General features: G+C 33.3%; 4 protein-coding genes across 13 annotated transcripts in view; 2 read left to right on the top strand and 2 right to left on the bottom strand.

The window, feature by feature from the left end:
- Positions 1-12,186, bottom strand: part of LOC113517335 (E3 ubiquitin-protein ligase HECW2) — a 128,415-nt gene extending 116,229 nt beyond the window's left edge. Inside the window, exons 1-2 of one of the 5 annotated variants that reach the window (XM_052901428.1) lie at positions 12,037-12,186; positions 7,952-8,331 (exon numbers count right to left, since the gene is read on the bottom strand). In XM_052901428.1, the coding sequence (XP_052757388.1) occupies positions 7,952-8,288 (337 nt within the window). In that variant the 5' untranslated portion in view covers positions 8,289-8,331; positions 12,037-12,186. Of the gene's footprint in view, positions 1-4,319; positions 4,585-7,951; positions 8,332-11,988 lie in introns of those variants that run through there. The other 4 variants (XM_052901427.1, XM_052901430.1, XM_052901429.1 and 1 more) reach the window with 4 other exon arrangements.
- Positions 12,187-13,606: 1,420 nt separating this feature from the next.
- On the top strand, positions 13,607-14,354 carry LOC128202173 (uncharacterized). Its single transcript, XM_052901441.1, has 2 exons — positions 13,607-13,881; positions 14,189-14,354. The coding sequence occupies exons 1-2, from the start codon at positions 13,783-13,785 to the stop codon at positions 14,336-14,338; spliced, it is 249 nt and encodes an 82-aa protein (XP_052757401.1). The 5' UTR covers positions 13,607-13,782; the 3' UTR covers positions 14,339-14,354.
- Positions 14,355-14,359: 5 nt separating this feature from the next.
- On the top strand, positions 14,360-20,640 carry LOC113517229 (uncharacterized). 6 transcript variants are annotated; one of them, XM_052901438.1, is made up of 6 exons: positions 14,360-14,530; positions 16,724-16,824; positions 17,647-17,786; positions 18,458-18,631; positions 19,477-19,640; positions 20,502-20,640. In XM_052901438.1, the coding sequence occupies exons 2-6, from the start codon at positions 16,725-16,727 to the stop codon at positions 20,548-20,550; spliced, it is 627 nt and encodes a 208-aa protein (XP_052757398.1). In that variant the 5' UTR covers positions 14,360-14,530; position 16,724; the 3' UTR covers positions 20,551-20,640. The 6 variants fall into 6 exon arrangements, with proteins under 6 accessions (XP_052757398.1, XP_052757400.1, XP_052757397.1 ...); XM_052901440.1 differs by lacking the exon at positions 16,724-16,824; XM_052901437.1 differs by lacking the exon at positions 14,360-14,530 and having other exon boundaries at positions 16,383-16,824.
- LOC113517226 (uncharacterized) lies at positions 20,480-24,233 on the bottom strand. The gene is made up of 5 exons (XM_026901829.3): positions 24,045-24,233; positions 23,854-23,971; positions 23,584-23,777; positions 22,029-22,662; positions 20,480-21,945 (listed from the first exon to the last, which is right to left on the bottom strand). The coding sequence occupies exons 1-5, from the start codon at positions 24,134-24,136 to the stop codon at positions 20,926-20,928; spliced, it is 2,058 nt and encodes a 685-aa protein (XP_026757630.2). The 5' UTR covers positions 24,137-24,233; the 3' UTR covers positions 20,480-20,925.
- Between the last annotated feature and the right edge of the window lie 1,033 nt (positions 24,234-25,266).

Raw genomic sequence — 25,266 nt, 5'->3', positions numbered from 1 at the left:
ACTGGAGTCTGTTTGTAAAACAATTAATATAATTTAATTTCCTTTTCTTAAGTAGGTAATAGCTAAAACCGACGAACTATTGCAATTTCGGTACTGGATTTAATCTTTGTAGAAATAACTGACATCATTGTTTACTATAACAAGACGGTTCGCTTATTGAGATTTTCGGCTATTATTAGAGCCCATAAAAGAAACCGGAAGCACAGCCCGTGCCACCAATTACGAGACCAAAGTATGGCGGACGTATGCTACTTCCGCTTCTTGCGGGGTTCCGCCCTACATCGAGGGTTGATCCGGAAGAACGAATATTATTATATATTTAAAAGTCAACCGACCCTTTGTTCTCGTCTCCGTTGCTTCCGTTTAGTTTCAGTTACCTGCTCTTTAGATAAATTAAAAAAGGTGGTTCTGAATTTGTTTGTATTTGTAAGTGCACAAGACACGATATCTTTGTCAATTCTGCAACAATTTTGTTCATTTTATCTGCATTCGGTTGGGCTTCGCTCTCGTATGCTTCTCATGTAAACTTTTAGGAAACATTTTTGTAGAACCAAACCTCAAATTATAAATCATCATTATGCACAATCAAGTATACTTCATAAGTGATGATATTCAAAGGTATTATTATAAATGTGCCGAGGACGGTGCGAGTTCGAGCTCAAGAACGCATAGCCCATTACCGGCCGATCGTATAAACTTCAAACATAATTTATCGTTTCCTCTCTGTGTTTTTCACTCGGCAACAATGCTTGGCCCTCGAGTGTGAAGTTAATGCCTTTACGACGTGTCGAAGAGTAATATGCTTTGACGAGTCTGGTTCTAAACGATCGGTGCAAGTCATCGTTATGCCTACGTTAAGCACCTGGCGTTAATCGAATTGCGATTGACAATTACAATGACATAATATTCATCTTAATAGTATAATAAAATTGTAAGTAAACGATATCTACCATTTGGGAGACATTTAAAAAAATATATTATAATGAGACTTTATAAGACTAGTAGATGCCAAAACAATAATTGTTAGATATTTTATTTGTTTGTCTGACCGTATATTTGTTATGGCATCACGTAAAAACTACTGCACCAAATTAGATGCAATTGTCACACTTGTATCACTTAAGTCTATCTTAAAAACATATATTTTATCTTCATCCAGAAGTGATCAATTTCAAAGGTTTTCCTACTTCTGAAATTCACACATCCGAAGCAACAAGCAAAAAGTTAGTCGTAAGCATAATTCGACTAATGACATCTATTAAATTTAAGAATGTCTTAAAATTTCGTCTTGTTAATATTTAAAAAGTGTTAAGTGATATAACAGGAGTCTGTATCCCAATTGTGTGACTTGGTACTCTCGTGAGAAATGTTCCCACAATTTCATTAGTTGTCGCAACACTCTACCTGAGTAATGGCTGTTGAGTCGAACGAAATCCATGAGAACAATGAAACGTTACCGCTAATTAAAGTTTAATGAAACTTTGATAACGAGAACTTCTGATTCTGAACCGTTAATGGAAGTAAAACATTGGCTTTATAATATTAAGATTTCTATAAATAGCATGTGCGTGCGGTTAGCCTATTTAATATATTTGTTGAAACTCTTTTTTCGATGAAATCTTGATTTAAGAACCTTCAGTTATATATATATATACATACATACATTCCCAATTTTATATAAAAAGTAAAAAAAATAATAATAAATAAATGTTTTTTTGTTTTTTCAATAAATTGTTTTGTACTTTAACATGTTATTAAAAGTCAAATTTTGTATTTTAGGTACTTTTCTGAAATAAGAGCTAATTAAAAAAAATATTCGTGTTTACGTATTCAGTAACTTCAAAGTAGTATGAAAATATAGTATTCAATTGAAAGACACACAAAAGGTTAAATTTTGTAGACCAGTGTAATTTAACCCAAGGTTTGTTTCTCTGAGACGAATAGTTTTTCCGCATTTTGACAAAATTTCATGGAATCGATATTCCAAGGTAAGAGTTTGGTGATGACATAAGAATGTGATGTGTAACCAATTCTTTTCACCCGTATGATGGAGTAAGAGTAACTATAGGAATAAAGCAGTATACACTAGCAAGTCACCTGGTTAACTCAATAATTAATTAATATATAAATAATAATTAGGTATTAGTAAAACATTAATATATACATAAAAATATTTGAATTAGGAAGAGAAATCTTTTTCAATGAGATTTTGCTTTTTGCAACAAGCATCTTTTGTTTTGCATAGAATATTTGAATTCAATTTAAAAATTAGCAATTTCACTCGTCACGACTTTCGATTGCAGCAGACAGATCCGTTATCATAAAAAAAAAATAAAAAGGATCTCTAGATGAACCTCCTTCTTTCCCTTAAAAAGAGCGTGCATTAAGTCCAGTATCATTAGACGTAACATTATCCATCGTAAAGCAATTCGTCGACTATGTTACTGTAATGGGTTGAGACGAGAAGCGTTCAGGGCGAGGCGTGTCAATTTAATATCCGCTGGTGGACTAGCGGCTTGATGGATGGCGGTTTTATTGACCTCCACCCGCTTCTTAGATGCCTACACTTTACTATCTAAAGCCGCTTACTGTTAAGAGGTAAAATTAAAACCCCTCTGACATTTTAAATTGCGTACCCACTCATGGTAACCCACACTGTAATTTCTAAGTCATACGTAAATATTAGAATCTCTAAAATGATGAAAAATTCAAATAATAATCAGAAAGAAGACTTGTATAGTAATACATAGCCAGATTCTTCAGTGACTGATTAAGATTTACAAAAATATGCACTTTAAGTGCAAGTTGACGTAACTTTACATTACAGGTAGTGTTCATAAAAATATGCTTTTCTCTGGAAATTTCAAATTTGAATCAAATTAATGAAAGAAATACAAATAAGAAGCTACCTTCTTCGGCTTCGCACGAGTATACTAAAGAAGAAAATGAGACCAAATCTTCCCTTAACGATGCAATGAAACAAAATGACAAATAATTTTAACCATAATTCATTGTCAGTCTGTCGATTTTGTCTATATTTTTAAAGATCTCCTTACTATCTTCTGTGTTAATCACACATTATTTTACATGTAATAATAATAATAATATTTGTTATTTTTTACGGATATGGTACAATAATTATGATGTTAGTAACACATATATGAGTAAATACATAGTTAAGTACCAGTATGCCTGGTAATAGATACAAACTCAGCTTTTGCTGGACTGATGTGCGTTCAGCGCTGATTTTCTGCTTGCATACACGGGGCACATTTTATAATCATGTAGATCTTTTTATCTAGTTTTTTCACTTTTTGACATGATTTTTCAAACATTTTCTTTCATACAAATCTTGTCACCAGGACAAGGTTACAAACAAATTACTGGTTTTATTGCAAACACAGCAATAAAGAAATATCCAAATAGGCGCAGACATTTTAGGGATGCGATTACATACATTTGGCAATTGATTTTTAATAATATCCCACGAGTGTGCAGATATATATATCTCAAATTATAAATGAACGCCTAAAATAAACGTTTACATTTATATTGTTCGTCCTTCGACAAATTAATTTAATAGAAAAACCCGCATCATGGGGCGATAAGCGCTAAACAATGGGGGCCCATCAATTATGAGACGACACATTGCATTGAACCATTTGGCGAGAAATATATCAGGTAGGAACCTTAGCGCCTTATTAAACGTATGGGCCATTGTGTTTTGGCCGGCGCTTAAAATCTGAACGTTTTCAAAGATTTTTATGCACTATTCGTGACAAAAAGCAAACTAATAGCTGGGAGATCCGAAATTTTAAAGGAATAAAACATATAGGAAACTTATTAAAAGAACATTGTAAAGTACATAAAGTCTGTTATCTTAATGAAGATTTTTAATACATGATGAATGATGATGAAGATAAATAGATGCTTAAGTATTTCTTATTTAAACCTGATAAACCGGTCATTAATGTATTAACAATAAACGTATGTTTAAAGACTATTTATTGAAATAAAAATATACAGATATACAATTCTACTATTTCAGACAATAACTTGAAGATCATTGGACTACATGTACTTATTTGTAACGTGACAGTGAAAGTTGTAGTAAAATATTGCTTAAACGAATTGCGCTAAATATTAAAGAATACCCTATCATATACGACACCTACTATAATCAATTTACGTGGGCTCCCACCTACAAACCCAACCCACAGTCGTATTTGTCGTTCACTACATCCTACCTACGTGTCACCTCGTCTAGGTAGCCAGCCTAGTCTTCGTAATAAATGAAAAACAATATAAGTATTGCTTACCGTAAAAGAACCGATGTCAGCGAATGGCTACTTTCCCCAACGGCTGGTTCACCTTTAGTAAAATGATCAAGACTTAGCGTTACTAAGGAAACTGCACATCAGCTATAAACTGCAATCGATTCACACCCAAAGAGTCAATTGTCAAATAACGTCAAACGTACACAAACACGTACAAATTCAAATTTCGAAACGTCAAAAATGGAACGAACCCATGCGCTCGCGTGTTGACGCGTTGCTCGTCGGCGCGACTGAGCCACGACCACGACACCACGAGAAGGCGGCACGCGCCGGTTCATTCACAAATCGAGTGGCGGGGCACAGGCGTGCGGGGCCGACCCGCTGGGCCCATTCATGCGGTCACCGAGCTCGGAGCTGGTGACCTGCAATTTTATGGTAACGATGCTCTGATCGACCATTATAACACAACATTTTACAACGTTAATTTCTACCTAAACATGTTAAACAATTTTATAAATAAGAACTGTCAAATGTATATTCGTCTATAGAGAGGAAAGTTAATATTTATCCTACAATTTTGGAAGGGAAAGCACTTAATAATCGAAATCCGGTTGAAGGTGTAGGAGTCATCTTGCGGCAACAAGCATATCATCTAATCGATTAGCTATCTATGGAATTGTGACCATAATGATAATGAGAAGGTGAATATTTGTACACTCCGTTAAGGTTTCACGATATGCGATTACGGCATTGCTAACATTTCGAACAAGAAAATTACAAGCACCGATGTTGGTGAAAGGCTAAACGGGCACAATGCAGCGGTTTATGTAACAGCATCTTGAACAGTTCGTGCTGTTGTTGCTTCATAATATTGTAATGATGCAGTTTGCTTTTTTGTTGTTGACTCAGTCGTCATAATTACACGAGATTACCTCAGGAATTTCTTTATAATTATCGTCTCTCCAGAACACATTATCGATTGCACAGATCAGAGGAATTAAAAAAGCTATCTTTCCATCAAAATGTTTTTTAGCCCGGTTAGCATGTCAAAATATGGTTTTAGAATTTATTAAAATTGTTGCCAAATTCTATTTAAATGATAATGGCAAAAAGCTGTTGCCTGAATATAAAGAATATTTTTTGGCATAATGTTGACAGGGGAATTTATCATTTGAACCAAACTACAATAAGTAATTATTATTGTTGGATACGATCCTTAGCAACACAATTAGTAAAATAGACACTGCTCTACGTTTATGGAACACATTAAACCCTATTAAAGAAATTGTCAAGATATCGTGGTTAAAGAAGCAAATACTGTATCTTGATTTTTCAGAGATTTAACATATATGTAATGTAAAATTATTAGTGGGCTTATGGTACACTTTCATATTATATTTATTTAAAATAAAAAAAACAAAGTGCGAATAGGACTTCTGCACCGAATATTATGTACAAAGTACAATTTAAAAAAATGTGTATTTTTTGTGGCATAACTACAAATTTATGGTTACCAGACTTTTCCCTTTCCTTATGCTGTACTGTCGTACTGTTGTTTCTCGTGAAATTTCATGATTCTAAGTCAACAGGAAGTACTTTATAAGTTTGATTCCATTTCAAACACTAAGATGTACACTATGGACGAACGTATATTTCAATTGCGTTGACTAAAAAGTTTGATTTCTCCACAGTTTCAATGGATTGTACAATTGAGTATATGATATTAATTTCAACTTGATACCTACATCTGTTCCTGAAAAAAAAAAAGGTCTTGACAGACGAACAAAAAAAGTCCTTAAAAAGCATATGATTGAAAATCATATGGGTTTTATTCATTCCTTGTACTTTCGAGAGAATGTCAAGATGAAAAACCAGAGAAACACTTGTCGGATGGTCAGCTTGTTTGCCATTTTGAGTTGTGTAAAAAAAAGAAAAATTACTGAAGAGACGTATCGGACATGAATAAGTGAACACGTCAGTAGGAGCCACCAAGCAGGGATATATATCAACCAAATAGATGTGCTAAAAAAAGACTAATAACTGGAAATCTACGAGTTTATAAGATGTAAATAGATTGATGTAAGGGAAACGAAAGATGTTTGTTTTAATCCCACTATCTACCCAGATGAGGAACAAGGAGGTCGTATAGTGTATGATTACAGAATTTTAAAAACATGGAGCACACCGGTGTAGCATAAATAAATAATGTAGAAGTGGCTATTCTGTGAAAAATACCGTTTCCTCATAACCACAAGTATAACGGCTATGGATAGCAGACTACCGCAATCCGCGATACTGCCTACATCTATGGCAGACGTTGTACAGTGAACTCACTTCCTGTTGCCAATTAATGCAATAAGTTGCCGGGACCGGCCACCGCTGCTGTACAGTTACATGAGGAGATCGGCCCTCCTCCGAGTTACGTATTGCGTTTACACATGTTTTTATAGTGAAAACAGAACAACTGCTATAAACCCTGTATTTATAATTTTCTTTTAACTCTATACAAATATTAAATACAATACGTGACTAACATGGAAAAAAAAAACCCGGGTATTTGTATTTTTTGTTACTGAACCTTTTAAATTTATAATTTGGTAGCGTTATATGGCTAGATGTGTTATTTTAAAATTGTTTAATTGCCCATCTTGATCCATTAATAATTAAAGATTGTGTTCCAAAAAACCGACTTCAACTGTGTCATGACCAGTTATTATGATTTAAAAATTAAAATACGGAACCGATTTTGATAACTATTTCTATGGGATCAATCTGTAAGTATATCCTTTCAGGTAACAAAAAAAATTATAAATCGATTTAGAACTGACGGAGTCATGAGGTAACAAACATAAAAAAATACAACCGAACTGTGAACTTCCTTCTTTTTTAAATCGGTTGAAAAATAGACATCTTTGCGACGAAAAGTAATACCGACACATTGTAATCTTACTCCATCACCATAAAATAGTGCTATGAGTTGCTAGTCATCTTTGCTTTTTAAAGCAATCTAAGATATCCCTAGTTTTTGTGTTCTATATTCATTAACTTACTACTTAAATTTATCACTATCCACCAAATGAATTGACAACTGTTTGCCAAACAATACTAAATAATTTTGCAAACTGTTTAATTGAAAATGATTCACTATTAGTACGGGAACAACACGAGCAGTAACCCTAAAAATATAGCATCTTATACACAAAAAAATAGCGTTAAATTTATAACCTTCTTCTTAGAGTCGCTGAATAAAAAGAAATGATCAGATACAGATAAATCTGCATGCACCAGAATAAGTGGTCGCCGCATAAATCGATTATTTAGTAAACCTCAATATAACTAAGCTATAAAGCTCACATCTTCGCTAGAAAACATGTCGATCAACACAAATTGTGCATATTTATAGGCGTCATAAAATTGTAACTAAGTATATAATTCGTATTATGGTGGAAATTTTATTTTAGATCTCGCTGTAAACAACGTAATAATTCAGAACATAATCAAACAAAAATAAATTGATTTGTTTATGATAGGCACCGATTACTGCATAGATCCTTGAGGTTTTTATAAAACAAAAAATTTATGAATCAACGTATCAAATGCAAATTATTTCAAAGAAAATATATGAATGATTTTTTATAAAACTACGTAGGTATATATAAGTATTATTTCCTTACCTGCATAACACAAAGCGATGTAGTCCTTTCCGGTCGCCAATCCCTCCGGAAGACTCCATGATATTTTAAATTCAGCACCTTCAAGAGTCCATCTAAGATCGCTTTGAAGTTTATCATTGGCACTACATTCGTCATTATTTCTACTTTTTTCACTATTTAAATGTTTATTATTTATGGCACTTTCTGTGATTAATTCAGCTGTATTGGCATATTCTTCTTCCTGTTCTTCTTTCAGCTCATCAGGTACGATATTCACAAATTCACTGCTCTCATTTTTTTGATCATTTCGGTATTTATTATTACTTGTCGCACAATCAGCGTCATGTTCTTCTGACATGACGTTCTTCGAGTCTATTATTTATACATTACTTCGAATATAACTGAAAAATATTGAACAGACAATAGTCACTTGTATAATTGCAAACATTCCCCAAAAACAAGACGTATTTTAAAAAAATAACCACTTATACATTATTCTCTAATTGACTAATAAGAACACTCCATTATTTTAAAATCTTCTCTAATGCGACAAGATAAGTATAAAATAGGCGAACGAAACCAGTGTACAAAAATTAGAACCTTTTAGATATTAAGAGCAAGGGCTACTAGTGTTGTCTGTGTAGTGAGTACCGATAGGAGGGAGCATTTGTGGAAGGTAGCGGGGTGAGCAGGCGCGAGGCGGCGACGTCGCGACGCCAGCCTGGCCGGCGCCGTCGCCGACCTACTGTTTCTTTAATTTAGACAATTCATTAACTTGTAACCATATTCATTTTCACAATTTTCTTGTAGCAGCACTTTGAATGCTCGTTCTCAATTTGACGGTATTATTTTTTAATGTGACATAATATAATAATCTTTTGAAGAAAACAACAATAAATATGTTTTTATCTATTTATATTTGCCGATTCTAAACCGATTTCTGATGATTTTAATTTTATCCAAAAATATTTTATTCTCACCTCATGATGAATAATAGATAAAACGATGAATCATATTAATTTGATCAAGAATGAATTTACAGTAGAGACTTGATTATTTAGACTCACTGATACAGTAAGGCATTCAATTAATCGAAAATCTGGATAATTAAATACATGAAATTATATTATTAACTTTAAAAATATATCTCGTCCGTGTACAGGTTTTTATACAAAATAATACAAACAAATTAAATTTATCAACCAAAATCAATATTTATTAAGACATTTTCTTAAATTATCATTGACAATCCTGATAATAACGAAACCATATCAGTGAGGCCCGGATAATCGAGTCCCTACTGTATTTATTAATTAAAACAAAATTTCAACTGATCATAATATTATGTAAGAGAGGGACTGGCTGAAAACCAGCGCTGTGCAGCTGTTCACATTTCGCTGGGACACTCACAGCATCAGCTGAGCTGGTTCCTTTTGCCTAGTATGAGACACTTTTTGTATATGTTATTTATAATTTATATTGTAATTGTATGGCAATAAATGTTTCTATTCTATTCTAATAACACATACCTAATTCAGTTAGATAAAATAAGTTATGAAAGTAAAAAAACATTGTTATGACCTTGGCAATCGGTTCTCTCTGCCTATCCCACAAGGGACTTGGCATAAAGATAGATAAGTTATATGAATTTTAGAAATTCAAACGCGGACAATACACTGCTGTCTGTGATATCATACATTGTAACACTAAAGTATTTTTAGGTTTTTATATAAAAAATTTAAACTTAGATATTATTAAACTATTATAAATATACTATCGGGATTGTACCACGTCGTGACCAAGTCGAAACGTCGGCAATAAAAAACAAGGAATGTAGGAACTATTTATATGAAATTTTTCATCCCATTAAGTCCCAACAGTGTATTTAAAATATGTGAAAAAATGCGTAAGTTTAAAATTAACTATCTAACCTAACCAATCATACTGCAAAAAAAAATTTTTTTTGTAAAGAAGCTGCCTTAAACCATGTGGGATATCATATGAAAGAAAAACTCATTCACAATTTCACATTGTGACTTCCAGAAAAAATATACTTTTCCACACACTTTTACGATAAATATTTGACCAATTTCACACTTTTTATCTAATTTTATAATGCGTGTTTTCAATGTATGAAATATAAAAACATAGCATTCTTCTCTGTATCACTAAAATTTTTAAAATGAAAAATCTTATTATTGCTTATTGACAATTAAAATTTTTATGTAGGTAGTTTTTTATGTTTCTAAGTACTTTCTGTAATAAATAATTATGTATGTATTATTATGTATTTAACCTTTGATTAACTTCTTAAATATTTTGAAAACAATAATATTTTTGTTATTTAAATACAATGATAATAAGAGTACTTTTAGTTATTTCTTATTATAGACAAATCCTTGAAAAATCATACTATATTATAAAAAAGAATATCACTCCAAAAATTTCAATATATTTTTTATTTCTAAAGAACTATCAAAAAAGTTTTCAAACAATCCTAGTAATATAATTACAATAAATATAAATGTTTGTTAAGATGCTTGGACGTGTTAGGTAAAAGGATTTAGATAAAACATAAACTAACATTCATACATATATCTACTTATATATATATATATATATATATATATATATATATATATCAACCTTTTTTCTAAGATTATAAACATATTTTTATGCAACTTAGAATGCCAAAGAAGCTGACGGCTCACTTGATAAAAATTGGTAACTGTCATAAGAGTATACTATATCATGCAAATATCATTAAACAACTGCATATAAGTTACAAGCAATTTATCTTTATATTTTAAGTATTAGTATACTTTATATTATCAGTGCCTAAGGACTAACAATTGGGTAGGCAGAGAGAAATATGTGCCAAAGGCCTTTATTCTTACAAGCTTCTCTTGCTTTATTTATTATGAAAGACTATTACAATGAATGTTATTGATATTGTAATTATTTATATTAGCTTTACTCACTTTTTAAATTTGAGGAAGCCCAACTATATATACATGAATATAATATTATGATAACATATTTTTTTTTTACAAAGTTACATATTTAATATCTAACTTTCTATATACATTACCAAAAACCTAAAATTTATTCGACATGCCATTCCTATTAAAATAATCTTTTTCCTATTAATATATTTTTTTTATAACTTTAACTTAAATTAAATAGAAATTCGGTATGAGAATGATTCTTATGAAGAAAATAATTGAAAAAAATAGCCAATAACAACTATTTTTCTTTTTCCATTATGTACTGTTCCAAACTATGTTGTTGGATCAACTAATGGTAGATAAAAATATATCATGAATATATTATTAAGGACAAGCATACTTACTCCTCATTATTTAGACAAAGAACATGTGAAATCACTAAGAAATTTAATATTTATTTATTTAACAAATAATAATACAAAATAGACTTATATGATAAATATAAATTGCATTTTTGGATAAATAAATTCTTTAATAAGGTTACCAGACCCCACACAATTTTTATACAATATAAATTTATTTTTTATATTAATTTATTATACATTTTTTAAATTGTTTAATGGTATTTTTACAAAAAAATTACATGCAAAGTCAGTAGAAATGGGAGTATGGGAGTAGAAATATGTAAATAAAATATTAAACCACTAAAATATTCTCAATCTTAATATTTAATATAAAAATGATTAAGTTCAAAATACTACAAACAATTAATACAGTATGTTAATTAATAAAATGCATTTCTTAAAACTAACATTAGTATTGTTCAATAAGGACTAAAAAAATTTTTACACAATATTTTTTCTTTTTTCTGAGAATTTATTTCTTTATTTAGTTTTTGGTACTATAAACAATGTAGGAAAAAAGGAAAAATGTTTTTGAGACCCTTTTAATGAATATTAAAACCAATTGTAAGGAGTGGCTTTCGTTAAATAACATACTGTACAAACGCAATTAAAATATAAATAGAAAATCTGCATTAATCGACAAATAAAATTATTATAATTTATAAACAAAAGCACTGAAAAAAACCAACGAACAACTCTTTCCTACCATTTTCACGTATTAGAATTAAAAATTTGTAATAAGTACACTACATACACTTTTCACTGTAAAACTTTCAATAATTTTCATTATTTTTACCGGAAAGTAATTTTTATTTAGTATTGAAATGAAAAGCTTTTCTTTTTAAGCTTTTTTTCCATAGGTACATTGACTCTTTTTCACTGCAGCAAAAGCAACCGCAGCAGGAGCAAATGATTTGACATACGTACATGACATTGACATTCACGGCATTGACATTCTTGAACAGAAAAAAAACAAACTATTAAGGACTTCATTAACGGTTTTCTTTTTATTTTTTTTGGGATTTACATCATTTAGGAGAAAAAATATTTAATTAATTAGAATAAAGCTATAAACGCCTATCAAAATAAAATAAACGTAAATATTTGCTATTTTTACACGGCTGTGTGATGAACAATGATAGTTGTGCTAATTAGTCGAACATCGCAACAACACAGATTAACTGACGTTTAATTGGCAGTTTAAATCAAAATTTTAAGACAGCATAGTGGCAACCGCACACGCATATATTCGCACAATAAATTGTCGGGCTAAACTTGTATTTTACAACAACATTCCGCTCTTATTCTCCCTGAACATATGGTCCTTCAAGCTCTATTCAATTACTGGACTGTTTAAATTACATCGTGATAAATTCCACCGGCTTCCAACAACGACGCGGTCGTCTTCGATCAACGGTTCTTTCAACGGTTTGACGGGCTTCTTTCAACGCCGTTCTTCAACGTTTTGGAGCTGGGAATTTGTTGCTGTTTAGTCTTCCGACCAGAATTCTACGGGCCCTACAACGCTTTTCAAGACAAGAAAACAAAAAGGATTATATGGATAGTGCATAAAGACCGTGAGATCGCTCCATTATCTATCTTTTTGCTTTCCATCATCATATTATCTTCATTTAACCTTTTCCATTAGTGAATTCATTCCATAATTCCATAATACTTAATCACTTATTTTTAATCTAAGTAGTTATTAATTTCAAACCATAAACGGTTATTGCCATTTACTTCATTAGTTTTTTTGTAGTCTTGTAGATTAAAAAGCTAAAATCGTAATATCTATTTATACATTGATTATTAATATCTCCGTAATAAGTAAATCGTAGACGCTTTTTTTAAGTAACATTTTTTTTTTACGCTACCTACCATAGGCAGTAAATATCATAATCGAATCACGAATCATACAATCATAATTATCACGTAGTTTTCAACGCTATTGTATTATATACTTAGTTAATTTTTTGTTTTATTTAGTAAATGCGATTAATTACATCAATCTGCTTTTAGTTGCTTTAATCATATCTCACGTACCTAATTAACAGTGTAATATTTTAATACCGTGCAATAATTTATTTTTTTGTTTTTTTTCTTAGGTTAGCCAGTAGTCTGCTAAATTACTACCAACCGATCAACGGACTTTGTACTGTAGCATCTGTGCAGTGTCAGACACATTATCACAGATTAGTATATTTTCAATTTGCTATCTTTTAATTAAGTATTTTTTTTTTTTTTTTTTTTTTATTCCAGACAAATTATCTTTTTGAAGACTAGGCAGCATGGTCTCCGACCTTAGCCTGTTCCAAACGGAACAAACGTACTAAAAAAAAAAAAAAAAATCAAAATTTTAAAATATTCATTATAAACTTAACTGAATTAAAAATACATTTTATTAAATAGCTACCTATACAAAATATTGCATTTTAAGCAACATAGAAATTTATAAAAAATAACAAAATCACTTATATCTTGTTTGTAAATTATAATAATTATGGCTTCTATACCGCCATCAGATACAGAGTCCAATGTAAGCGGTTTTATACAGTACAGCAACAAACATTTTAAACACTTATACATATCTATGATCGAGGTAAGTGGATCATATTAACAAACTATTCTAAATGAGTTCAGTAGTATGTTCATATATCTTTATTAATATTTTAAGTATTGTTTATCTCTTGGCGCTTTAACGGTTCAATCCACTAGTAAGTGATCAACCAATTGTTTTTAAATTCTCGAAGTCTATACGTAGTATTTAAGATAGAGAAATATGACGGCTATTTATTCAGAGCACTGAGTACCCTTAGGAACCTAAATGATAAGGAAAAAGTTCTCAAAACATTGACAGTAATCCTTGCCTTGATTAGTTGTACATTTGACATTAATATTTATTTCAGAGTATGGAGACTATCAATCATGATATATTGGAAATAGAAAAGAATTTAACAAACATTGTGAAACAGTCGGGACCTCTAGAAAGCCAGCTGTCTGTTTTACTTCATTCATTACCAAAAGAAAACCTGAATGTGTCTATGGAAATCGAATAATATTATTATAACACAACTGTTGTTATTTTTTAATTGGTAGTGATCCTCTCCAAATTTTATTTGTGTTAATACACAATAGAGTATCCACAGTCCTTGGTATTGTGTGTATAATCCAAAAATTAACATATTAGAGACCCAAGCAAATAGTAAGGCATAACAGTATCAGTCTGCCTATGAATCAACTGTATGTAGGTATGTTTATATTTTATTTTTGCAAAAATGGTCTAAAAAAAATATATACTCTAAGAATATCCTCATTTCAAATACCTACATACAAATATTATTGGAGAATCCTTTGATGGTTGTTAAGAATTGTACTGAAAGCTATATTGCCTTAGATTTTTTTATGAATAAAAATGAATTGATACTCGACTCTTCTACACTATATGCTAGCATAGTACTAACAGGGGATAATAGATGAGGATAAAGTCGGGTAAGCAGGCCCATTATGACAAATTTACTAGGTTGGTTTCATTTTCCATGGAGAGCTGTGAGAAGGTCAATCTAAAAAAGTATAATGAATCTGTTAGTCTCATTACTAACTTAAGCTTATAATATTAAATTTGTAGATAATTCATATAAATGGTAGCCATTGGGAGGTGGAATAGTAATGTGAACTACCAGTCCCATTGCTAGCAATATACTCTGTCTGAGGTCAACCTCCACGGTTGGTCACCCTTGGAAACCATTATGCTCTGATTCTCACCTATCATCTGTCACTGGTGCCCTGCCAGCATATACTATATAGGTACCGTTAGCACAGGTGGGGTCATCATTTCATTATCATCCATTAAAAAAATGGTGATTTTTAACTAGGAGGAGGAGGAAATAGATTGTTGATAATGGGCCCTAGCAGCCATATTGCTAGCAATACACTTGATTAGACAACCTCCATCCGGGTCCCTCTGAAAAGCATCATGATTAACTGTTGTTGAATTCGTCAAGACCAATTGACATGCTTTCATCCTCATCTGTAATTTTTCACTGGTGTTCTGCCAACATATATCGATAGCGAAGATAGGGTTACTAATCCATTTTCACTGGGGGGAAAGGGATTGCAATAGAGTTTTACAGCCCCATTACTAAGAATATGCCTTATTAGGTCGACCTTCACGCGGTTCCCCCTGGAAACCATCGTGAACAATTCTTGTTGAAGTCGTCACGATGGGTTAACTGACCTTTTTTTTTTTTCGTGGGGAAATGCCTCATGCAGACCCATATGCCTCGGGGGAGGCATATGGATACTGCCGGACTCCTACCGGCTAAAACCACCACGGCATCCCTCGCCGCGCCAAAGTGTTGGGGACTCGGGTTCTCTTTCGAAATCCACCGAGCTCCAACGGCGTTGGCCCGCACCGGCTTGCGGGCCCCGACTCAAATATGAAGCAGGCACCTGATGTTAAGTGCCCGCCTACTCTTCAATGGGAAGCACGCGGGGATACGCGCGCGACTTCCCAGGGCCATGTTAATTGGGGTGGGACCGCCCCCGCGGTCGTCACCCCAGCCCTTTGGCGAACGGCGGCTAGCCGCCCTGATCGCCGGAGTAGAACGTTGGACCTTGATCCGTGTCCATCTCCTCTCTCCCGCGGCCTGTAGAGGGGGCCTGAACGGCTGGCCGATTCAGCTGCTTGTATTTGGATGGGGTGCATGTCTTTGCACCCACCCAGTGATCCGCCGGCCGACTCGCCGCGACGCAGATCCCACACCGCGGGGTGGTGGTACATTCCGCTGCTTTGTGCCCATTAATACCGCAGCGGAAACATGCACCGCTGCGGTCCTCCTTATAAGAGCACTTCTCTCTCACGTGCCCGCTTTCCAGGCACCGGAAGCAACGCAGTTGCCTTTGCTGCAACAGCTTCGTCCGTGCCGACACCCAACCGATGCGGATATGCACCGCGGTGGTGACCTTTTTAATGGCCTCCATTGGGCCACGGACCCAGCAGGTCCCCAGACGGAAGGGTTAACTGACCTAATTCATCCTCACCTATCATCCTTCACTGGTACCCCGCCGGTGTATACCGATAGCGCGGGTGGAGTTACCATTCCATTATCATCCATTTAAAAAAATCCATTTTCACTAAACAAAAAATATCTTGGAGGCTTACCGGACATTACAGAATACACTGTGACGCCCTCATTCTTTGCTATCCAGAGGTTTAAGACGTTATGTCTCTGTATCCTATAATTTCACTGCTATATTATCCCATACTTTGAAGTAAAGTAAATGACTACAAAATTTATTTTACACCGATAAAGAATAAAACCTTTGTAACATTACTATTTCAGTCTTTGTGACAGGAATGCCAATTTCATAAGATGTTAACGGAATTATAAGCGATGTTTTATTTAAATTATTTACCAATACTCACATTATTATTTTATTAGAATGACGACAATTAGCACCAGAGCAAAGTCGCCGACACGCGCTGAAGCTATCGCCAAAGCTTTAAAACCTACTCCTGTATTTAATACAGGAGTACTTTTAGGTAAGGGAAAGTTGCGAATATAAACACTAATTTCCTTTTGTCTTTAAATCTGTTCTATATGCTAATTTTCTGTCTTATTTTTAACCGATCACTTATAGAACAATAATATCGTAATATTCATGCCTGTTTATTTGCCACATCATGAGAAAAGAATATCTAGACGATTCTGTAAATGGGAGTTATTTAAGAAAAAAATATATGAAGGTTCTTGATACGAGCAGTAGAAGCAAAAACAATATTTTTTTAGAATTTTTGTCTGTCTAAATATTTTTTTTTTAATGGGTGAAAATGGTATGGTAACCCCGCCTGCGCTAACGGTATACGCTGGCGGAGCACCAGTGAAGGGTGATAGATGAAAATGAAAACAGGCCAGTTAGCCCATCATGAATTATCATCAGAAATTAACCATGATAGTTTCCAGGGGCAACCGCGAGGAGGTCGACCTGGTTGGGTATATTGCTAGCAATGGGATTCTCAGTCTCCATTACTAACATACCCTTTCCCCCCTTGTCTAAATATTTGTTCTGGCATCACGGAAATACTACTTGCATCGATTTTCACGGTCGTGAAAAGCTAACTTAAAAACTATTATTATCATTGGGCAAAAAGCTATTAATAAATATAACGGTACAATAAATTTCCTGAACTTTTAGGAAATTATTGGATAAAAACCCAATAAATACATGACTTACAGATTTATAGAAAAATTACAAAATGATGTACTTGGCTATCTAATTAATATCTATCACTGCGATTATGCCACGTTTGTTTTTATTATTTTTCTATCTTTACATAAGCTATTTGTGATTTTTTTTACTACAGGCAATTGGGTGGAGGATAAGACCGAATGTCCCAAAGGTGGCACGTTATATTTCCCGCCCAAAGACATTATAGACAAAGAAAAATTGAAACCAGAGTCGAGACAACCTGATTTCAGATTAAATAAATTAAACAGTTTACAGGTACTCAACTATACTTAGTGGTAACCGGAAATTAGGTGTAGTTATTGTTTAAAGCACGTGCATACCGTCTTCTCTACGATGAATTTTATTTGATAATGGTCTGATACAGTTATGAGGAAGATCCAACTCTCTCAGCTAGTTATAGAGAAGAGCTACATATTACATGGATATCAATGAGTTTATCAGCATGATAGAATCTAAAATAAGGATGTCCGCAGATAATAGATCATTAAAAGCAGGTGACTCAAGAATGTACCTTGTGTCTAGAGGGAGTCCTATTTTCAGTTGTGGATACTTAGAGTCTATTTTACTGTATCTTTCGCCCTTTCTAATCTCTGGGACTGTAACGTCACGACGCATTTACTGAATAATTTTCTTTTTTTGTTTGTAATATTATTATTTTGGTAATATGTTACGTAATATTTTCATTAATTTTGAATCGATTTAGATATTTTTATATAAAATCGTAAGGGTTTAGTCCTATGCTGCTATATACAATTACTTCGATTGAGATTTTTATTATATCCTAGACTTTTAACTATACCTTTCACAAGGGAGAACCAAGTTCTAATATAACGTCCGAGTTCTAATACACAAATATTATGAATACGTACTTGTCTTGAATATCCCTAGTACTAGATCTATTAGATGTTTTTGTTTATATTCTCCAGGGTAACGTATCTGCAATAATACGTCACGATACCCACGACACCTGTGCAAACTTCGCTACCATCACTGATCTTGTCTACAACCATCTACCAAAGCCGTTGTGCGGCCCTATTCAACGATATTACAAGTGGAGTGCTCATCAATTTTACCCTCAGCCGGATCTAATGAAATGTTTCGTATGTTATATTTTTATTACTGAGAATGGCAAATAAACTGACCACTTGATGGAAAGTGGTAACCATCACCTATAGGGGGAAAAGGATTGTTAGTAATGGGCAGGTTGTCAGCAATGGGGAGTCCATTACTATCAATATACCCTATCAGATCGACCTCCACGCGGTTCCCCCTGGGAACTCGTGATTAATTTATTGTTCAATTCGTAACGATGGGCTTTTTTTTATTGGATGAAAATGGAATGGTAACCCCGCCTGGGCTAACGGGATACGCTGGCGGGGCACCAGTGAAGGGTGATCGATGAGGATGAAAACAGGCCAGTTAGCCCATCATGATGAATTCATCAGGAATTAATCATGATAGTTTCCACAGGGAACCGCGAGGAGGTCGACCTGGTTGGGTATATTGCTAGCAACGGGATTCTTAGTCTCCATTACTATCTCTTTCCCCCCCGGTCACGATGGGCTAGCTGACCTGCCTTTTCATCCTCATCTATCACCTCTCACTGGTATCTCGCCAGTGTATACCAGTGAGTAATTAATTAATGGGTAAAAATGGCATGGTAACCCCGCCTGCACTATCGGTATACGCTGGCGGGGCACCAGTAAAGGATCATAGGTGAGGATAAAAAAGGCAGGTCAGTTAGCCCATCGTGACGAATTCGACTGTAAATTAGTTATGATGGTTTCTAGGGGGAACCGCGTGGAGGTTGACCTGATAGGGTATATTAATAGCTATGAGGACTAACGTCTCCATTATTAACAATCCCTTCCCTCTCATAATGAGGCTTTTAGACCCCATTACTAATAATCCTATTCCTATTTTTTTACATCATTTGTAGCTATAGTCTGTACAGGGAAATGTCACTGAATGGGGCTTGAAGAAATTCAAACAGCACGAGTGGGCCTGCACCGATGTCTCTGACTATACATCCACTCTGTACGAAGATACCTACTTACCGCCACAACCTCATCAATATCTCCAAAAATGTGAACGAAGGGCACGAAATTCGTTAGTACAATGTCTAAGTTTTTCTATATAAGAAAATATTTTCTACAGAAATAATATCTTCTAGGAAACAAAAAAACAACCTTAGCTTACGGATAGCGCTGGCGGAGTTCCTATTTTATTTTCATCTGTAAAAAATATATACTATGGCGTCCATGATACTTCTAATGCATTGCCACTCCTTGTCGTTACATTCTTTTCTTTTTTTCATTAATTGTTCCCACAATGAACAGTTCTTATTATTGGTTGTATCTAAAATAGGTAATACTGTAATCTTTTGGAGGAAACAAGTGTATCTATCTTGCTTAACTTACGGATATCGACCCTAATAATGAGATCAATATATATATATATATATATATATATATATATATTACTGGCCGCTCTGTACATGGACGAAATATAAGAAAAACTATTACGCACGCTAATCTCAGCGTTATTTATTATTATATTTATTTATATATTATTTCAATCGGTTTATAAATAAAAAAGTTATATCAATCTGAAGGCTCATGTATAACATGCTATAAAATAACCGATCAGTTGAATTGGCTGAAACTTTATGAAGGTAAGTAATGGAATGGTAACCCCGCTTGTGCTAATGGTATACGCTGGCGAGTCTCCAGTGGGGGATGATAGATGAGATGAAAAGTTAGGTCAGTTATACCACCGTGAAAATTACGCCAGAAACTCAGCACGATGGTTTCCAAGGGGAACCACGTAGAGTTCGACCTGTCAGGGTATGTTGCTAGCAACGGGACTGGTGATCCACACTACTAACAATCTCTTCCTCCCTATATTTTTCGGTTAGTTAACTTAAATATAATATATAAACTCAATAATATTTTACATTTTTTATTGCAGGAGCTTCACAAAAAGTTTCAGATTTAAAATGACAAAACCAAAACAATGATAACATCAAGAATCATTTTCTCTTCACTTTTTGCATAAATTACGAGTCTTTATAATATCACATTTTGTTCGACAAGAGGACAGTGACGTCCGTATAAAAATTGTAACAATACAATAATTCTTAATGCTTTCACATAGCCACAACAGGCTTCAACACGAGATCAGCAAATAGTCTTAACGCTAACTTTAGTCTCAAACATTACGACTAACAACCACTTACAAATACTACGTGATAACTTAACAAATATTTTAATATAATGGCAGTTCATGGAACCTTTAACAAAATAAAAAGACTAAATATCGAAGCGAAAAAAATAGGCAAAAAATATAATGTACTATTTTCACATATAAGAGAAGTTAAGGCTGACTAGTCTACTTAATGAGACGCAAAAGAATTTACTTGAGGCAACTTAATCAGCCCGGGAGTTTTGAACATGCTGTTTGGTATGTGTGGCTGCTGTTGTGTGAATACACTCTGCGATATGAAGTTCGGTTGAGCAAATTTTGGCTGAGGTATGTGCACGTGGCCATTGTACTGCATTTGGGGGAACACTGGTGAATTGACGCTACGGAAATTTTGAGGCGATTGAAAACTATTCAAACTGGGAACTTGGTTGTCTATGACCATAGGTTCGCCACAAATAGATTCTTCACGTGAAGGAGGCTGCGAAAAAATATTACGTTGAGTCATACTAGATGTCTGAGATTCAAACCCAGAGCTTTGACTGGAGGAACGACTGCCGTTTACATTGAAAATCTGTCGATCCCCTTCAGAACCCCAATAACCACCAGCGACCCATGAAGTACTATGACCCAACTTACTTGGCGATATAAGAGGTCTTGAGCGATTCAATGGCGTTGGAGTCGCAAAAGTGGGAGTGGGATTGAATTTTCTAAGAGAAAATACAGAATTACTTTTCATTGGTTTCTTTGGGCTACCAATACGCAAAGAACTTATACTTTCATCTAAATCTGAATCGGAGTCATCTTTAACTAAATTCTGGTATTTATTGAAAGAAGATTTGGCAGTAACAGCTTCAGAAACACAACTGGGACTTTTAGTAATGACAGGGTTAACACAAAATGTAGAGTTATGTTTGGGTTTTGTCCAGATGCTATCACATCGTGATGAGAATGATTTACCATTTAGTAAGCCACTGTTCAATGGACTTATAGTCTCAGTAGATGAATCTGAAAAGTTGTGTAAACCAAATTTACTCAGCGACACATCATCATCGGTACCAAAGGATAAAGTATCTTCATCATCTAGCAATGGATAAGTTGTACCATTTGTAAGGTTCTTCATTCCCTTTGGCGTTCCAGAACTTCTTATAATTGTAGAGGCTTTAGTTTTCATCTTATTATACACTAATAGCACTATCAAAGTGCTGGACAGCTGTAACAATGAAAACCATAGATTTTTATACATTCAATTACATTATTTGATTATTATTTTTTATTATTCTATTATAAACTCACCTTAATTATACTCATAATAATTGGATCTATGGCAGTGGAATGATGAGCTACAGCGGTCAATACAAACACTGACCACAGTAAATCAATTAAAATTGTATACTTTTGTTTATTTACATTCCATATATGTCCTATTATTTGTAACAAACATACAAAACCACCTAGCGTTTTCTGCGTCAATATTATAATATTATCTAACTTACTAATATTAAAAGTAAATAGTTTTGGCCATCTATCATTATAAAATAATACATTGTCTAAGTCAATGAGGTAATTTTCTAATGATGGAAATGTCATCAATGTCTTCATTTTTATAATACAAGCTATTCTTTCTAGAAGACCAGATACAATTTCCTTTATGTTTGTTACAGAGGTATACAATTTCTTGTCTTTCATTATGTTTTTATGAAATTCTAATGTCACAGCAATAAATAACATGCCCGCTATTATCATCGAGGTGTTATTTATGAAGCTCTTAAGAACTTGACTTTGGTTGTCTTTGTGTTGGTTTCTCTTATCTGTGGATCTAGTCTCCAGTAATTTGGTAGCGAGAAGTGTCTGTTTCTCTTTGTAAAGCTTCATGTGGAGGACTCTTTTGCACGGGCTGCATAATTTGTAGGCTTTATCTAATTGCGCCCTGAAATGAAACATACCAAATATAATTATTTTGTGTTCACAATGTGCATATACAGATAAAATAATCAAATCAATCAATAATCATTGTCAATAATCATCTTATATAGAAATATAATAAAATTGTAACTATATGTTTGTACATGAGACATTTATGGAAAATCAATATGAGTGGTTTTAATAATAGCAATCAATAATTTTTGCCTGTCTGTATGTTTATTCTGGTCATGCAAAAACTACATCAAATTGGAAGCAATCTTCACAGTTAAAATTTTGATGAAATTTAATAATTGTACTGAACTCCAAGTAATAACAATTCTTAAATTTTTTATATTTTATGCATTACAAAATCCCAATCTTAGCTTGCTTTTAAAAGCATGCAAAAAATCTTATAAAAATAAACTACAAAATTATAAGCAATTAGTCACTACTTAGTTTTAACTTGGTTATACTATTGTGCACTTATTCTATAACCAATTGAGGTTAACATAATGCATAGTTCATTATTCACTCACTTTCTAGCCATATTATCTTTCATACATACATCTCTTAATAAGCATTTTTAGGTTTCTTTTCCTTATAACCATCCATATATGTAATTATTTACATATATTTTATTAGTAATTCATCATTTTCCTGCCCTTATCCCAATTATTTGAAGTCAATGTAATATGTTTTTACATATATTACTCAAGGTTTTATCTTTTAGTTTTACAACTGGCCATCTGCAGGACATAAACCCTCCTTAGGAATGTGTTTGTTGGTGATATTTGCTACCAACAAATCATATTTGAAGGAAAGGATCGAGGAAAAAGAAGGGGACTTTATTTTTACTTCCTGTAAAGGGACCTGGTAAAAAAAGAATGAAGAATTTATGGGGAAAAGAGAATATACTTTTTTATTAGTAATTATTAATTATGCTCACCTATATGTATCTATTTCTTCATCATATTTCTTCTCATTTATTGGCACGAAGCTTGCAAGCTGTGCCACCTTCAACTGCTGATTTATGTTGCACATCTTACAGAGACCATTTTTTGGAGGACTTTTCTGAAACACTTTTGGCGTACTAAACGTTTGCTCATTTGTAGTGATAATAGGTTTATTGTAATCACCGTCCTAAAAAACATATATTTGATCAACATATTGATTTAAGAAAAGTGAAATTTGACTTAAAATATAATGAATGTCGAACCTTAGTGAATCCATTATACTGGTCACAATTAGGGCAAGTCCAAGAATTCCGATGTAAGTATTTTATCCAAAAATTATTGTTACAGAACCAACAGTTCACACGCCACGGTACTGCTGACCTACATCAAAGAATATAAAATTAATTATGATATTTTAACAGGCGGGAAAGCGGTATGTTATATGCACACTTACTTTAATTTGTAAAGTAATTTGAATACAAGAATACTGCACAAAACAGTTATTAGTAGAACCAACACTAATTCCATAATATGGCTAATTTTCATATTTCCTAAATATTACTTAATATATTTTATAGAAAAACTTCATATTTCCTTAACCTAAAAGCACGCTAAATTCAACCACAGAGGGTGTAATGTCCAGTCACAGAGAATAGGAGCCAGCCACAGATAAAATATATCCTACCTAAATCACAGATAGATAATTATTACAGTTTTTGTGATCTTCGTACTAAGAACAAGGAATTACATAGAAGGAATAATAAAATAAAAACTGTAAATCATATGGTTGCCTTCTTTCTTTTTATACAAATATAATTAGTAAAAAATACCTGCTATAAATTGAGAAAAATAGCAACTAATGGTGTATCTTTCGTTCTTTTTTTACTAATTATATTGGCATAAAAAGAAAGGGGGCACCCATATGCTCATACATTGCTCCTCCCCATCCTTGACTACGCCGATTCCTGTTATTCAAATGTCACTGAAGAGCAGTTAAATAAACTTGAGCGTCTTCAAAATTTATGTATACGGTTCATATTTGGACTTCGCAAATATGACCATGTATCCCAATATCGTACACGACTCAAGTGGCTCTCTATCCGTCTTCGTCGTAACTGGCACATCCTTTCCCTTCTTTACTCAATTCTCTTTAATCCAGTTACACCTCATTATTTAAAAGAACGTTTTATGTTTCTTGGAGAGAGCAATTCTAATTCTTATTCTTTACGTAGTACTGACAACCTCCAACTCATAATTCCTACCCATTCTTCCTCTTTCTACTCCAAATCCTTTTCCGTGCAAGCAGTTCGTTTGTGGAACTCACTCCCTACCCCTATACGGTGCGCTCAATCGTTGCCCATTTTTAAAAACTTAGTTAAAGCCCACTACCTATCCTTATAATCACTTAGTCCTACGTATTTCCAGTTTTATGTGTGTTATATATATGTGTATTAATATGGTATATTTATATGTATTTATGCGTATATATGTATATGTATGTATATTTATATGTGTATGTGTATGTATATATATGTATATGTTTGGTTGTATGTGTTTATTTATGTATGTATATGTATATGACTATGCTGTCACAAATATTATTTTTTACAAATCTATCTTTTTTAACGCGCCACCTACCTACTTATGCTTTAATCCTTTCTACCCAAAGGTTGTCT

This window comes from Galleria mellonella, unplaced genomic scaffold, assembly GCF_026898425.1.
Source record: "Galleria mellonella isolate WM207_F2 unplaced genomic scaffold, CSIRO_AGI_GalMel_v1 utg78, whole genome shotgun sequence".
In the NCBI taxonomy this organism is placed as follows: domain Eukaryota; kingdom Metazoa; phylum Arthropoda; class Insecta; order Lepidoptera; family Pyralidae; genus Galleria; species Galleria mellonella.
This window is presented reverse-complemented; position numbering and strand designations above follow the sequence as displayed.

Bases quoted from the DNA above. Each gene is read 5' to 3' on its own strand.
- LOC128202173 (XM_052901441.1), top strand. From the start codon at position 13,783: ATGGCTTCTATACCGCCATCAGATACAGAGTCCAATGTAAGCGGTTTT. The intron at 13,882-14,188 runs GTAAGTGGATCA...TATTTATTTCAG, and splicing joins TATACATATCTATGATCGAG to AGTATGGAGACTATCAATCA.
- LOC113517229 (XM_052901435.1), top strand. From the start codon at position 17,508: ATGACTTACAGATTTATAGAAAAATTACAAAATGATGTACTTGGCTAT. The intron at 18,632-19,476 runs GTATGTTATATT...TTGTAGCTATAG, and splicing joins CGGATCTAATGAAATGTTTC to TCTGTACAGGGAAATGTCAC. The intron at 19,641-20,501 runs GTTAGTACAATG...TTTTTATTGCAG, and splicing joins GAACGAAGGGCACGAAATTC to GAGCTTCACAAAAAGTTTCA.
- LOC113517226 (XM_026901829.3), bottom strand. From the start codon at position 24,136: ATGAAAATTAGCCATATTATGGAATTAGTGTTGGTTCTACTAATAACT. The intron at 23,972-24,044 runs GTAAGTGTGCAT...TCTTTGATGTAG, and splicing joins AAATTACTTTACAAATTAAA to GTCAGCAGTACCGTGGCGTG. The intron at 21,946-22,028 runs GTGAGTTTATAA...TCATTGTTACAG, and splicing joins TTATTATGAGTATAATTAAG to CTGTCCAGCACTTTGATAGT.